Consider the following 16710-nt stretch of genomic DNA (forward strand, 5'->3'; position numbering starts at 1 on the left):
CATGTATGGGTGGGTGTGGGGCAAAGATAAGCCATAAAGTTGGATAAACATTAACAGTCCACAAATACACACTTTATTTAAGATGTACATCTATATGCAGGATTGGATTGCATTATACTATCAGCTGTGCCTGTTCATCTAATATAGTGTATCAATGCATAAAGTAGCACAAAATGTAAATACTCAACTACCCTAGAGTACCCTAAACTATACTTAAGACAGTGCTTGAATATGCTAGTTACTTTTGACCACTGGTATTTGAATGATCAAACAGCATGCGTGGCCATCAAGTAGTGGCCATTTGTCTTCTCAACAACCTGGTAGGATCAGATATGGCCAAGACAGCATCCGTGCAGAATTCCTAACTGGCAGGCACAGAGGTGTGAGATGACCATTATGTTTCATTATGAATCATCATCATGAATCATCATCATGAGTCACTGATTTTGGAATGACAAGCACTGACCTTCACCTCCACGAGTGCATCAAAAGCTGGAAAACACACTCACTTGTCAAAGACCCTCCGCTGCTGCACAGAGACAGTTTTACAGCGAGACACAGAGGAGAGGTCAGCTGAGCAGAAAGCACAGCTGTTGGGATAAAAGTAAAAACGCACTGTAGCTTTGAGGACTCAGAGCAAACATCCCTGTGCCAAATGTGCCATTCGGAGTCGACAGGCTTCAAGGCCGGTAGCCATCTAGAAGGAGGGCTCAGAGCCTTGGCTCTCCTTCACTCACTTTGTCACATTCTGCTTCCCCCTTCTCTCTCTCCCTCCCTCTCCCTCTCTCCCTTTCTCTCTCTCTCTCTCTCCCCCCTCACACAGCTCTATCTCCATTCCTTTGCTGTCTCTGCTCTCCCTTTTTGTCACACTTGGCGTCAACTCAGCGAACGTGTGTGTGTGCACATGTCTCAGTTTAGAAGCCTATCAGCTATTATAATTCTCACGGGCTTGAATAGAGGTTGACAAACAATTGATGTGTTTTAATAATTATCATCCTGACTCAAGCACACTTAGTTACGTGTGTATGTGCATCTGGACTCATCTTTACGAGTTATCATGGCACCCACTCGGTTGTCTTGACTCTCTGATTTAAAGGCTTCTAATTGTTGTGCATACATACAGTAATGGTTTGGTACATTGATTTACATGCAAATTTTCTATTTAGAGGCTTAATTTAGAATTAAATCCCTAACAGCCTGCAATCTAGCCTTCTAGTGTATATTTCAAATTTGGCATCAAGTAATATAATGCAATTAATGCTGTGACCATCGACTGCTTGCACTCCCTTACCACGTTGCTCCAACATGTTCAGGGATGCATGCACTCACACACACACACACACACACACACACACACACACACACACACACACACACACACACACACACACACACACACACACACACACACACACACACACACACAAATGTACTCACTCACCATGGGTTTTACTGGATTGTCTCCCACTTCCTTTTGTCGGAAGCTTAGCCTCCCTTTCTCCCTCTGCCATCCTGCTCGCCCCCCATCCTTTCATCTCGCCTGCCCTCTTCTACCTCCTTCTGTCACTCATCAGCATCCCACACTCAGTCCCTCTCTTCTCTATTTTTTCTTCCCCTCTGCTATCTCTCCTTCGCTCTTTTTCTCCCATTTTTCGTTATCAGCCTGTCTCATAATTTTCTGCTTCTTCCTCTCTTTTGGTGGCCCTCCACAGGTCCTCCTCGTTGGGCTGCAGGCCAGTGCGGGTCAGAGGCAGGTTGTAATTACTTCACTCCTCCTCTGACAGCAAAAGTGAAGGAAGGAAGAGAGAGTAAGCAAGAGATAAAGAGAGAAATGGAATCAAGAAAAAGACTGGTTATTTATTCCCACTATAAGGGCTAAACCCTCTGATCCATTTTACCGCTAAAGTACAAAAATGAATGTGAATCAGATGCATTTCTGTTATCCCAACAATGTTCTTCACATTCATGCATGATCACATTAAGGATGTGCCTCACCGAAGTTCCAGCTGATTTCATCCACTGACAAGGTGCGTGTCTGTATAGTCCAACATTACGAGATAAATAATACAGTAATGTAGAATGATTTCTCCCACATGCTCAATGTAGCATATAAGTTGGCCTTAATTGGTGCAGCTATATTTGAATTGTGATTTAAAGCGACCAATGCCTCCTTGACTTCAACACTGGGTTGGCAAACATTTGCATATCTTTAAAAATAAATAGCAGTCTGGAAAGACTTTCACCAGATGAAATGGACTTAGCATGAAAAGGAAAAAGAACACAGAGGAAAGAACCATGCCTTCAGTGGATTGTTTTTCATTCAATGTGTCTTTTAAATCAGACCTGGGTCACGCTACAGTTTTCCAATTTTTCTCTCATAGTGACAGTTTAACTGGCAGGATAACTCATTAGTTAAAGGTTGTAACAGACGGAGATAGCGATTGTTTGAAGTTTCAGCCGGATGCGTCACTGTGAACGCTGTCGTTAATTACCCAAATTAGATGTTTTCAGCGTTGACCATAGGCCAGCTTCCAGATGCTATTCTTATCCTGGATGATCAATGATATTTCTCCAGCTGTCTGGGGGTCGCCACTTACTGAGGCAGGGGTCACCAATTACGGAGCACCGATAACCTTTAATTCCACCCTTTTTCAGTAAATAGGCAGTTTTTCACACACACACACACACACACACACACACACACACACACACACACACACACACACACACACACGTGAAAAAAGTAATCCTGTGCTCAAATACACGCTTATTACCGTGTAGTTGTTTAGTGTATGCTGGGTATCAATATAATGCTTATTGAGCACCGATATGTGAGTGCAAGGAAAGGAGACAAAATAAGGATGAAGGGGGTAACAGCTGCTTTAGAGTAGTATTTTTTAAATTACGGAGAACTTATTTATTAATTACTGTACAGGGTGCTGTAGTATTACTGCAAAGCAAGGCCGGTACAATGGCTTCACAGTGTTGATGTGAAAGAGCTACTGTACACGGTAGGCTACTGGTAAGCCCTCTTCTCACAACTAGGTTGATTATTTTAAGCTCTGTCAGATTGATTTTGAGGCCCTGTGGGGGCTTTGCACGTCTGTGCGAGTAAAAGCAAAGGTATAGACGCAGACAAAAAAAGGAGGCGGAATAAAAGTTAGGACAGGGAAGATCACAGCTGAGAGGAAGGGGAGGAGCAGAGGTGGTCTCCAGATTCCTGAGGTTATTAATAATAAGAGCGTTTTCAAGGACACCAATGATGATTTGGGTCAAACTATTTCCTTCTCCTCCTGAGGTGTACCAAGGTCACTCAAAAAAGAAAAATGCCCCCAGAAAGCTCTCTCTCTCTCTCTCTCTCTCTCTCTCTCTCTCTCTGAAATACGTGAAATAGGCTGCCTTTGTTTTCAGGGAGGAATAACCCTGGATGACAGAACATTTTCATTCTCATAAAACACAAGAGCTGTCACCTTTCTCAGGTAATTGGCAGGTAAAACAAATGTGTCTGCAACTGTTGTGAGAAGAATCCTATAAGACACAAACAGAAAACTGACAATACGGTCCTTGAAGATGCTACACTTTATGATTTAATTCATTTCAATATTTAGCTCCTTTGTCAAGAACATACATGCACTCTTGCTTTGCTGTTGTCCTTCTATGTGAAGAGGACCGTTTCAACTTATTATATGACCAAGGAAGCAAGATGTTCACTGCCGCCCACAGAGCTGTCGTGTGCATGTGTTCACAAAGCTGTGCGGTTTGATTGTGGTTAAGAAAATGAATATATTCCCTCAAATGAAAGGACAATACATATCTTACGTGTGGGCTGAGGACCAAATATCTTTTCTCGCCACCTGTGACATCTGACTGTGTTTATTTTACACCTGTCACGCAGAGGTTTAATTTTTGAGTTGAGGACATCTCCTTGGGGTTTAGGGAGTGTTATTAAACATTGCTGTTCGGGTGAGTTTCACTGTTCAGTTTACAGCCGCCTGTGGAGAATAAATTGATGAAATCAAAAGATGCATGCACACAGCATCCCGCTCATGATTGGGCACTAAATGTGAGACAGTGTTTGTCTACCATCTAGTGGTAAAATGAAGTCATAGCAGGACGCATGGTGGTATATCTGTGGTATCAGTACCTCATTTTAATGTGAAGTAGCCTTCTGTTTTTAAGCAAATTCAGAGTAGAGTAAACATTACAAAATGCTGTGATGGAGGTAGGTCTTGTGAAAGCACATTTTGTGTAATCTATTTTATTTTACTGCTTCTTTGTTGTCTTTTTTTATTTGTTTTTAATTGTTCTATTACCTTTACTGACACAATAACACATTAATTTACTTAATGTCCAAGAGATTGAGCAAACATACAGGATTTTCATATTAGGCCTACTTCGAGTAAAAATACCAGGAAACAATCTGTCTAGTTTTCGATGGAAAATATATGATTGCATTGTTTATGAAACAAAGATCGACTATAGCTCACATAAAGCATCTTCTTTATTGTGCTCCTGTATGATTTACGTAAGTAATGTAGAAAGATAGTAGAAGAAGTTACGTGCAAAATGCAGCCCGATATACGTGAAAGAAAGAAAGAGGCCAATGAAAACGGTTTCCCAGCATGCAACGGGAGTCCATTTCACTGTTAACCGAGCAAGATGTTAACTTCAAAGAGCCACCAAAACAAAACTAGCAATCGTACGATACCAATGTATGTTTATTACGTTACCAATGTTTGTTTATTGCAGTCAGCCTCTTTACCACGTTTCATTTAAGCTCAGTATTATTTGCACCATAATCGAGAGCACTTTTTGATGACGGGGTATATATTTACGATTCGTCTTTCCTTCTCTCTTCCGTGGGTGGAAGCTCATTGTAGAGGTCACATGCTGAGTGCCTGGTCACTCCACCAATCACCTCGGGGAAGGTCTGAGACAAGAGCCAATAGTTACCCTCGCAGGGTATCACCTGATACGGGTGAGCGAGTGAACAGAAAACATGGGCCATGTGAGCAGCTGTCGCAGGAGAAGCTAAGTGACGCATTTCAGCGTCATGCAGCGGATGTGGCGCTCACTGCCTTGGAATCGCTCGCGGCTGGCGTATGAGTGCGATGTATGAGGTGGGGCACAGCTCCAGAACCCAATTCAGACTACTCTCCTCCCACATTTTTTTTGTTTAATTTAATAAAATATTTTACTACTTTTGCCACTTTTTAGCCTTGCACTTCCATATTACTTCTATTTATTTATATTTATATGAATTAGACAATGGTAATTATTGGTAATTGTGTTATTCACATTGTTTAAATGTTCCTTTATTTGGGATGCAGGATGGCCCTAAGATGAATATATTTTTACTTCATTGTGTTGTGCACTATTGGTGCTTTCTACTGGCTGAAAGTTGACCTACATAAGAAATGACCCACATAAGAAGTGACTGGCTTGCCTGTCCTCCTGCTAAAAAATTGCTGAACTATCTGCTGCATGGTGTCCTATTATTTTTTTCAACAGTCCTTCGACAGTCACACTGTCGCAGTTCTCTGGAAAAAGTCCATAATCCTTTCTGTGTCTAAAATGACATGCCCAACAATAATTTTGGACCGGCAACTTTAACATGCTTAAAACAGATTAGTCTTATATCACAAGGAGATGGAGATTTCCACCGTTAGTGTCTGGTGTTACAGCCACAACCTAATTTTTAGTGTTGATAAAACCAAAGAATTCGTATTCGACCCCAGGTGAGAGTCCATGACCCTGGACATCTTATCTCAAGAATGAAGTCAAATACAACTGTCAATGAAAGCAAACTGTCTGAAAAAGGACTTGGTGGTGGTGTAGCGTGACCTGTTGACCCGGGGGGCATGGCCAGGGCAGACCCCTGAGCAAAAGGGGTTCATGTTTCTGTCTGACCTAGTTCCAGGGCCTTATCAGAGCGTGTAGAGTTACCCGTACTGTACAATCTGAAACAGAGAGCCACTAAATTAAAACCTCAAACAACATCTGGAGATGTCATGATGATAAGGAAGACAAGGGAAGGGTTGAACAGAATTCCTATTGCTAAATTAATTTGGGACCTTTCTAGCTATGTGGTTGGGGATTAGAGTTGACCACGGCACAACAAACTGATAACTGATCATGTTCTTTTAAAAAAAAAATGTCATACCCTGTGTCATCTCTTACCTGAACTCTGCAAGGAAACGGTACGTACTTGAACCTACACAGGACATAAATGTTGAATATTTTATGTGATTATAAAGTTTAACACATCATTTATCTAAAAAACTGTTTTAACCTGTGTATGCTATGTCATTCACACATTTTGTATTTGTATTCGTATGATGTGTCTGTGTGATTTGTGTTATATGCTGTGTCTCTGTCTCTGTCTCTGCACAACCAGTTGACTTTTGGGGACAAGTCAAGTGATTTGATTGTTTTGTTTGTCTTTAATAAATCCAGGTATGACCCACGAAGTACGGTACCATGATTTGTAACACAATAGCTGTCTTGCTTCATGAAGCTCACACAAATAATAATCCACCTGTCCGAGGAAAAAGCTGGATCTGTGTCAGGGCAGATAGTTGATGAACTGACCACGACCCACTTTTTTTGTAATTATCTGATGGATTTGTTACATGTGACCCAACATGACAAAGTCAGCAAGATAAAAGAAACAAGGGCCAGGTCAGAAGCAGAAAATAGTGGCAAAACATCAAAACTAATCAGGTTACATGGTGTGTGTATATGTATACTAGTTAAACTGTCACTGTATTTTAAATCAGTTTTCTAAAAAAAAAGCCTGATCTGTATTTTTGTTGACCCTGTAAATTGTAGATATATTGACCTCTAGATATTTAAAATAATATACCAGTATTTCCAAACAATACTGATATGAACAAGCCTGCATCCAGCATCAGCACATCTGAGGGCACGGCCACTCACATTAGGAACAGATTGGAATAATAGGAGCATTAATGGCTTAAAAAAGGAGGGCGTAACCTTTTCCCTCAGGTAGAGACAGAAACATGTGCGTGCTGACCCAGCATCAGTCAAATGTGTAAATTTAATTTAGCTTTCGTGCCATTTCTTAAATCACTTTTAATGGTTTGGATCACATCTTTTGTCACAGAGGGTAAACAAAAAATAAAAGAAATATTATCATTTACTACTTTAAATTCTGTTTAAATGTGATTACTTTCTTTTTTTTAATCAATTTCCTCATGTGTTTGATTTGTATTGTTAGTATTTTTTTGAATATGGAGATATTTACAGATGTATCTGTTGTTTGATTTTCACATTTTATAACTGATTCATATTTGTATTATTAATCTTTCAATTGATTCTTCATAGCACTACCGATAGGTATTGTACATTGACCAAATTTGCCAACACTCATTATACTTCAAGATGTCTCTTTTAAAAAGACTCACTTCCAACATTTTCGGTGATCAACCACACGGATCAGGTCGGACCAGCCGCACACGTTTTTTCCACATCTTGTTGTTGTATCTGTTTTTACAGATCACCCCCACCCCCACCCCCAGCTGCATGCCAAATGGTTGATCCCATATTCTTCAATATGACCTGTGAAAATGAACACTGCCCATTCATGCGCACACACACATACTCGCTCTACCCCTGTGTTTTGAGACTACTCTTAACTCTAAACATTGTAGCTGACATGTGCTTTCTGGAATGATGTTGTAGACTGAAGTTGACTGGGGCAGTCGGGGTGGATAAAAGAGGACGGACACCCTTGGTCTTTTCATATATTCTCCAAGGAGAGGAACAGGGCAGAGTTGGGGAACTGAGTGGACACAGCGGGAGGAAGAATCCAGACACAGAAAGATCATCTCACTTTGAAAAGGGAATATCGATTTTTGGATAACTGAAACAATTTCCTGTGCAATCAAATCCTTCACACTTAAATGCACACTGTTGTCATTGGACATCTCTGTAATTTCATGAACAACCATGGGGTCACATGTCAAGGGGTGATTTTTCTCTTTTTTCTCTTCAATTTAGGATTTCATGAACTTTAACAAATCAGTATTGTTGCAAGGATATTCTCCTGAGTGCATCTTTGGCATTTTTATTTTAATTATAATCTTCAGAGTGACTGTCTCACCGTCTGCACTATCAGCATGCCTTTGTTAGTGTTGAAATGCATGCTGCTGTGTGCACTGATGCATGGAGCGGTGTGTGCCTGTATGCTGAAAAATCACACCTTATGGATTGAGAGGCGCGACTGTGGCCAGTGTGTGGCCATCAACACCACCATCTGCAACGGCTACTGTTACACACAGGTGACTACACACTCTCACACTGTTGATGGAAAGTCTTCATCCGAGCATTTTGTAGATAGTTCAACAAAGTGTATGATTAGGTGATGTTGATGTGGCGATGCTCATGATAAGAATACGCGATGCAACATACTGCAACAGCATTTGACTCCGCATTCTAAATCCTCTAAAACATCATTTTGCTGAGTTGTAAATTTGACCGTGCTGGAAGGGGTACACAGATCTTTTACTAAAATGAAAATAGTAATACTACTGTGTAGAAAAGTCTTGCATTTATTACTCAAGTGAAAGTACAAAAGTATTAGCATAAAATGTAGTTATAGTAACCAAAGTAAAAGTACCCATTGTGCAGAATGGCCCATTTAAGAAAAATGTAAATTATATTTCTGGATCACAATACGTAGTTATATATTACTTTAATGTTGCAGCTGGTAAAGGTGGAGATCATTTTAATTGCTTTGTATACTGCTGGGCTGCATAACCTTTACTGAAATATTATAATATATTATTTGACATTATAGTTTGTATTTATAATCTAAATCTGCAAAGTAACCAGAAACTAAAGCTTAAAATAAATGTAGTGGGGGAAAAGTGCAATATTTCCCCCCGAAATATAGTAAAGTAAATGTATAAAGAAAATACTCAAGTAAAGCACAAGTAGGCCTGCCTCAGTATACCTTTGTAAGGTCTATACATTGAGAAGGTGATATGGGGAGACGTTTGGCCAACTTCAACTCTATGTTTACAGGACACCAACTTGAGGGGACGTTTTGGGAGGAACTTCCTCATCCAGCGCAGCTGTGTACCTCTCTCCCTGGTGTACCGAGTCGCACATGTGCCGGGCTGCACCCAGGACGTCAACCCACAGCTGTATTATGCTGCTGCCCAACGTTGCAGCTGCCAGCGCTGCGACACGCGCACACACCACTGCGTCCGCTCGAGCCGTATCTCCAATGAACGATGCACCGTGACCCTTGGCGGTGCGACGAGCCAGACCCAGCCCTCCGTGGGAACCTGACGCTAACACAGTCAAAGCACATGCATGGCAATTGATACAGCTGATGGACCAGCAGTGCTTGTTGATGTTATTGTTATGCATCTAAGCTCCAGCTGCTCATGTTGTTGTTTTTTCTAGTATCTAAATAAAACACTGTGTTGAACATGCATTGTAACTTCATTGTGAACATTGTGTAAATTGAATGCAGAAATGAGAATAATTGTTGGCTATGGAAATAAATAAGCGCATAACAGGTGTATTTTCATATTAAATATTGCCTAATCTGATGTGAGGAGACTGATTTTGTTCATTTGCGTGGCTTTAATAATAGGAGTTTACACATCGTTTGCACAAAGTAGCCTTATGCACGTGTCTCACAAACAGCCACAGGAGTAACTGCTAACACTGTTGGGCATACTGTTGTATGCCAGAGCCCCGGCAGAAACACCGAAATTTGAGGTCAAGTCATTATTTAACGTGGCCTAATTACCCAAGGCTAAATTAAATTAAAGTTTCTGTCAAACCTGTGAGAAAGCTTTCGGAAAAGTTGCATCATGCACACCTGTGTGACGTATGTTCCTGAGCAGAGTTGGCCCTCCCACTTTACAAATACACTCTTTTCATTGGCCAAGATGTCAGGTCCGAAACGTCCCTGGCTGTTTGTGCTTCCTTGCCTCCTTCCTAACGTTCATTCATCCATTCGGCTCCTGCAGCGATGCGAAGACAGCGGTTAAACTTAATTTCTAATTTTAAGGTGGGTCATGCATGCTCTTACCGACACATAGCTTATGGTCTACCTTCATCATGTTTCGTTCGAATAGCCTGCTTCATTGACATATTTTAGCTCGCAATTGTCCTTGTCAGTTTAGCCTACTGCAGCCCAGAAGTAGCTTGTTAAAGTAGCAGGACAGGTGTGCAAAATGTGCAACTTTTGGTTTAGTGCAGTGCAGAGCAGATCTATTCATGTGAAAGGTCGGAACATAGTCAAAGCAGACACGGTACCTTATCAGAGTTAGCGGTACATCTGATCAGAAGTCCTGATTAAATGTGTCGGCTACAATACCAAAAGGCTTTACCAGCTGAGAATTAAAATAATAATCATAATATTAGATCCACCAATTTTCAATTAACATGTGATTGCATAAATTGGTGCTAGCACTTAACATATTGTCCAAACATACGCCCTTTATTCAATTTATTTATTTGACTGTTTTACCAAAGTACCATAGGCCCTCAAATTACAGGTTATAAGCAAAAGGTTAAAAGTTTGAAAGAAAAGTTGCAAGATTCTCACTTCAGTTTTCAAGCATTCGAGTTTCTTCTTGAAGATCCTTATTATTTCTAGAGTTCATGTGTTTCTGATAATCATGTTTCTGTCAATGACAATGAATGTGTCTCTATAATTGCAATGAACAAGATGTCGTGTCATCTAACTTGTCTGACTCCCTTAACCCAAGTCATTTGACTGCTTCAAGTTTAATAAGGTGGTAGATATTACTACATTGTTTTCATTGACAGACTTGTCAAGACAAGATAAGGAGATGAATCACTGGGAGCTAGTTGGCTTGTGGTTTGATTTCGGTTGGGTGATGACTAAGCCTGGCTCCAGTTATTGGCTGGCGGTGCAGTGGGTGGAGAGTAATGTCAAACGTATCCCTGGATCTTCGGGGCTGGACTTGCCTCTCTCTATATAAGACTGACTTTCTTTCTCCTCTCGCCTTGCTTAGTGTCTCCCAGGGACTCTCAGCCTGCTTTCCCTCTGCTGCCTCCTGTTGTGCGGACCATCTTTTGCACTCTCAACAACCAAGAGCCATGGCCCAGCAACAGCAGATTAGGTATGAACCTGCTCTGTCCATTAGGACAATACACCAAACCCCTCTAGCATGATACAGTGTGTAGGCTGCTCAAAGAGCAAAATAGGAATAAAGCATGCTTTGATTATTTTAACTGCATTAATGTCACATAAAACAGTTGTAGTTTGCCCTCTGTTTCTCTAGAGCTAACATGGTAAATCATAGAAGCCTTAGGGTGTGTAACGCCTTCTGCACATATGTGTATGTTGTGTGATTTACTCTGTCGACAAGTTATTTTTGGATGAGCGGATTTCCAGAGGCAGTCACTCTGTACCCAGTTCTGTTGCAATGCTAATGCCTCACAAACAGAATACACGCTTAAAAAGCCTAATTAATTACTTTCCTATGGAGATGGTGTCCTTAATTCTGTGCTTTAGACGACCACATCCTAGTACTTGTACACCTGTACTCCATTTCTAGGAATGTCGTGAGAAAGGGAATGATTGTTATGCACATGTCTGTTCTGACTTGTCGTTAAACAGCCTCCCAGCTAAACTGATAAATGGAGGGATTGCAGGCATGGTAGGAGTCACCTGTGTGTTCCCAATCGACCTGGCCAAGACCCGCCTACAGAACCAGCGCAGCGGGCAGCAACTCTACAAGAACATGTAAGAGCCACACAAGCCAAAAGAAAAGATCACAGATGGCCCCCTTCCCCCTTCTCACTGTTCAGTATTTACCTTTTTAATAATTACCTACCACACATATTTTGAAAACTATCTCCTTGTATGAAGACTCTTCCCAAGTTTTCCTTTTCCAAGCCCTGACTCTATTTTATTAATACTCACTTAATTATAATATGCATACACATGAGGGCATCCGTTAAATGATTTGCATAATTATCAATGTCTGTGTTTTTTCTCCTTCAGGATGGATTGCCTAATAAAGACAGTTAAATCGGAGGGCTACTTTGGCATGTACAGAGGTAACACTACTCGCATTGTTTGTGAAATACTGACGTTTTTAAGATGTGCCTGAATAGTCTCCTTGAATAGAATATCAAGACCTGTGATACACTTTGATTGGCCGGAACCAAACCTACCAATTTCATCTCCCAAAGAAGGATGCTTTTCTTATGCCAAGTTTCTTCAAATTATTTTTTTCATCCTCCATGCTGTGTCATGGCTAAGTGCTTTGATCAAATTCCATGAAAATAGATTAATCAGTGGTTCGTCTTGTAAGACAGTGATCACATAACCACAACTCACTGCACTGAAGCAATGGACGTTTTATGCCTCATATGAATCATTGTTGCTTTATCTGATTGACAACCTCTGTGATGTGGAATTAATTTATTTAACAAACATCTTGCTGCATCAATGGTTCATTAGTATGAAGTTTGTCAATGCTTGTTACTGCAGGCGCAGCAGTAACTCTCACCCTGGTAACCCCCGAAAAGGCCATCAAACTGGCTGCTAATGACTTCTTCCGCCACCGATTGAGCAAAGATGGGTGAGTAGTACCACAGATTAAGACAGACTCCTGTAGGGCAACGTCATTCCATTTTATTTATTTTTTTAAACCTGTCCCGTGTGTCTTCAGTGGCAGGTTGACGGTGGTTAAGGAGATGTTGGCAGGATGCTGTGCAGGAATGTGCCAGGTCATAATCACCACACCCATGGAGATGCTCAAGATCCAGTTGCAGGATGCTGGCAGGCTAGGTAATTACAAGGAAATAATGCTTACAGTTACCCTAAAACAGTTACAATATGTTTCCTCTCTCTGACAGCGGCCCAGCAGAGGGTGGTGCCTAGTGTAGTGACGACTCTAAAGATGGGGGGGACCAGCACTGTTCTTAGCCGTTCCTACATCACCAGCCCTGCGCCTCAAGTCATGCGAGTGTCCGCCACACAGATCACCAGAGAGCTGCTGAGGACGAAAGGAGTGACAGGCCTGTACAGGGGACTCGGAGCCACGTTGATGAGGTGAGATGGGATGACATGCTTGCTCTTGCTTAAACCACAGTTGATAACTATTATGAAAATAACGTTTTGTCAAATTTGCTCAAACTGTCAGTATATCCTGACGGATAATCTGTGAAAAAAAATCAGGTTCCTCTGCCTGAAGGAGCGGCCATTCACTGCTCATGAACTCCTGTCAATCGAAGCAGTGCAGATCAAATATGAATCAAGATTCTGTTACTGTATTGCGTGTTTCTTACCTGAAATGTTTTCAGAAACGTGTTAACTTGTACTGTTGAGCTGTAAAATGAGTTTTGCGACCCGGCCGCCATGTTTAAAAACAATCAAACCAAAACCAAGCACCGCCGACAGAGCGGTTCTAATCTTGCAGCTAAACCGTAGACTAAAATCTGTTTCTGAAAACATTTGAGAAGAGAAATAGGCAATGCAGTAACAGAATCTTGATTCTTCTTGATCAGCGCTGGCTAGTTTGACAGTTTGATTGGTTCTTGAGCAATGAATGACAGTTGCGTTAGAGACTCCTCAGGTCTGATCGGTTGTTTTTCTTCGGGCGCTTGATTCTTGCAAATGCCATTGGGAGCACTAAATGGTGGCAAAGGAACAGGTTTTCTCTTTCATGGACTACTGTCAGGATATAGTGACAGTTTGAGTAAATGTGACACATTTATTTTTATTACGTTAAGTTACCAACCAAAGCTTCAACTGGTTTTCCATCGTTTGTCAACTTTTATTGTGGCTAACATGCAATTTTTTTGTTGCCTTTTTAGGGACATCCCGTTCTCCGTTGTGTATTTCCCTCTTTTCGCACATCTGCACCAGCTCGGCCAGCGCTCATCTGAAGACCCATCTGTGCCCTTTTATTGGTCCTTCATGTCTGGCTGCCTGGCTGGATCCATCGCTGCTGTGACTGTCAGCCCCTGTGACGGTCAGTGACTCAATCTATGGAGATATAACTCACCAAACATACGCATTATTAACTGAAAGTTTAAAGTTGTTTCAAAGATTGTTATAAATTCTCAACTAATATGCTTGGTATGTCTGGTGCAGTGGTCAAGACAAGGCTACAATCACTCAAAAAAGGAGCTAACGAGGAAACCTACAATGGAGTGGTGGACTGCATCAGGTAAATAAGTCATACAGTCATCAAACAGAATGCCTTTCCTTCCACAGGGTTTGCATGAATGGCACAGGTTACATGCTAACCCTGCACACTCTCCTCAATTGCAGAAAGATCCTGAGAAAGGAGGGTCCTGGAGCGTTCCTCAAGGGGGCCAGTTGCCGGGCCCTAGTTATTGCCCCACTCTTTGGCATTGCACAGGTTGTGTACTTTGTAGGAGTTGGAGAGTTCCTGCTTGGGTACACGCCGTCCAACATCTACTCTACATAAAAAAGCTGTTTCCTAGTCTGTCTACCGCTTTAGTAAATTACAGGCAGCTATGCACTGGGCATAGCCATGGACCTAGTTCTCTACCACTGTGCACCTTCTTTATTTTTGGAGGCTTTCAGATAAAAACGCTAAAGCGACCAGAGAGATGCCATTTTAATAACAAATGGTTCAAATTATGCCTTTAGCATGACTTGGTCTAATTTAAGAGATTGAAACTTGTATTTCTATCTGGGCCTCAGTGGAGCATATTGTGAGAGCAGAATTGCTTTCCTCACTAAGAGACTAGATAGTCCTACATTAATCACCACTGCACTCAGATCAGACTCTAGACCTGTCACACCAAACCCCTCCCATGTTTTCCTAGATTTAGCCCCCATCCCTCATTATGCCCCATATCAGTTGCCCTGCACTGTAACCCTAACCTGTATATCCCCTCCAAAAAAAAACATCTTGGAGACCACTAGGTCTAACCACGGTTACATGATGTTGCAAAAGAGACCTTACAGTGCAAGGGAGCGTCTACTATGCAATAACAAAGGCTGAATGTTTAAACATTACTTGAATAACTTCAATCCTGTTTTAAAGGGTTACATGTGAAACTGGGCCATGGATGTTGATCCCTGTCTATGTATGTAGCATAAAGCAGATATAATTTGATCAATAACTAATAATTGTCAGGTGTTTTCCTCTGAACAACCTGGTTTGGAAAAGATCTGTAAAACTGATTGTTTAAAAGGTCATAGCTTTAGACCGAATGAACATTTGGACTTCCTGTTCACCTGTCTGATACAGGAATCCTGTGTTGAATTACTTTCTGTTGCAAGGAGTAAATTCCCTGTGTTATTGAACTGTTTGCCCATTCTCTTTATCTACACTGCTTTACAGTTAACCACTAAACTGAAACTATTCGTAGGTGCTTTACGGTGTTTATTTCTCAGGACAATGTTGAGGTGTTTGGGTTTTTTAATGGACACTGTGGGCAATCTCTCTGTGGCAGCCATCAAACTCTTTATGTAACACGCAGGCTTGAAGTCCACAACTCAATAAGACCGTCTGCAGTTAACTTTGGAGACCTGCTTTTTGCAGAGAAGGAAATGGCGTTTGATGATGGCTAGTCTCGCCAGACCTTTCGCTGTGGTCTGGCTCCACACATTCATATCCTGCTAGAGGGGAAAATGCCCTGTCTTGTATTTCTTTAAACACCTCACAATTGTCTTGGGCAGCACTAAGCACAGGATGCAGCGATGGATAGATCGTAGATGGAGAAGAGAATGCTGGCTGAAATAGGCGGCCAATGGTTGGCTTATACCCACGATCTACATCGGAGTTAGACGCGATGGTGGTAAACTAGTCTAATGAAGGACATGACTTTATTTATGTGATTTGATATGCTTTTGGGACCAAATCTTCTGGAAAAGGTGTATCGTGACCTATAAACAGGCATTCTGTTTTAATAAATACTTATGAATGCAGTGTTCACTTGTGTTATTTATGTGTGCAGCCTGAAGAGTTGCATATTCAGTCATGTATCCTCAGGTAGGGCTGTAGGGAATAGTGGCAGGTTTGACTGTAGACAGTGTAATACTTTTTCTGATGCAATCTTAAGGGGGGTTACCCTACTTACATGCATCACTGGCATGGATACGTTTGAGGCTGTAAAAATGCTCATGCTGCAGCATTGGGGTAACTCTACCCTGGGGAGTCCTGGAGCCTCTGCCGCATCACAGGCGTAACTAAATATTCAGCTGTCCTTTCAGCTCAAGCGCAGAGAGGTGAAACTCTGACATGAAACACATGCCACCAAACCTATTTAATCAGAGGGGATTTAAAATCCTATCGCGCTGGGAAGGAAAAATAAATATCACGTTATGATGGAATAAGTCGATCTGTTTGAATGCGTTTCTGCAACCGTCATTTTCAAGCCGTTTTAAAGCCATGTTTAAATACAACCCATTCTTGGATCTATAGCACACGATTCCTCGTAATGTATATGTATGTGCTACAGTGAATTAGTACTGGCTTACCTGGGGATTACGTGATTCCTTCAAAAACCTATAAAGTAAGCCTACTACATTAGGAAATCTACTACTTAATGTGGATTCATTTTTATTTTCCGTAACCAATAATTGAAAGAATAAACTAGGCCTTTCTTCATTAATTTTGAGTGTAAATAAAACACTGCACCATTTTCAGATAAGCTCTGATGAAAGTATCGGCCTGTTTAAATTACATTTGGTAAGGTGGGGAGGTT

At 41.3% G+C, this 16710-nt stretch overlaps 1 protein-coding gene across 1 annotated transcript; it reads left to right on the plus strand.

The window, feature by feature from the left end:
- Window positions 1-9995: 9995 nt before the first annotated feature.
- On the plus strand, window positions 9996-15932 carry LOC306702640 (mitochondrial glutamate carrier 1-like). The gene is made up of 10 exons (XM_079168281.1): window positions 9996-10051; window positions 11025-11132; window positions 11633-11758; window positions 12020-12075; window positions 12512-12602; window positions 12693-12811; window positions 12880-13075; window positions 13840-13997; window positions 14120-14195; window positions 14300-15932. The coding sequence occupies exons 2-10, from the start codon at window positions 11110-11112 to the stop codon at window positions 14457-14459; spliced, it is 1005 nt and encodes a 334-aa protein (XP_079024407.1). The 5' UTR covers window positions 9996-10051; window positions 11025-11109; the 3' UTR covers window positions 14460-15932.
- The last annotated feature ends 778 nt before the right edge of the window (window positions 15933-16710 follow it).

This window comes from Pholis gunnellus (genome assembly GCF_910591455.1).
Source record: "Pholis gunnellus genome assembly, chromosome: 2".
In the NCBI taxonomy this organism is placed as follows: domain Eukaryota; kingdom Metazoa; phylum Chordata; class Actinopteri; order Perciformes; family Pholidae; genus Pholis; species Pholis gunnellus.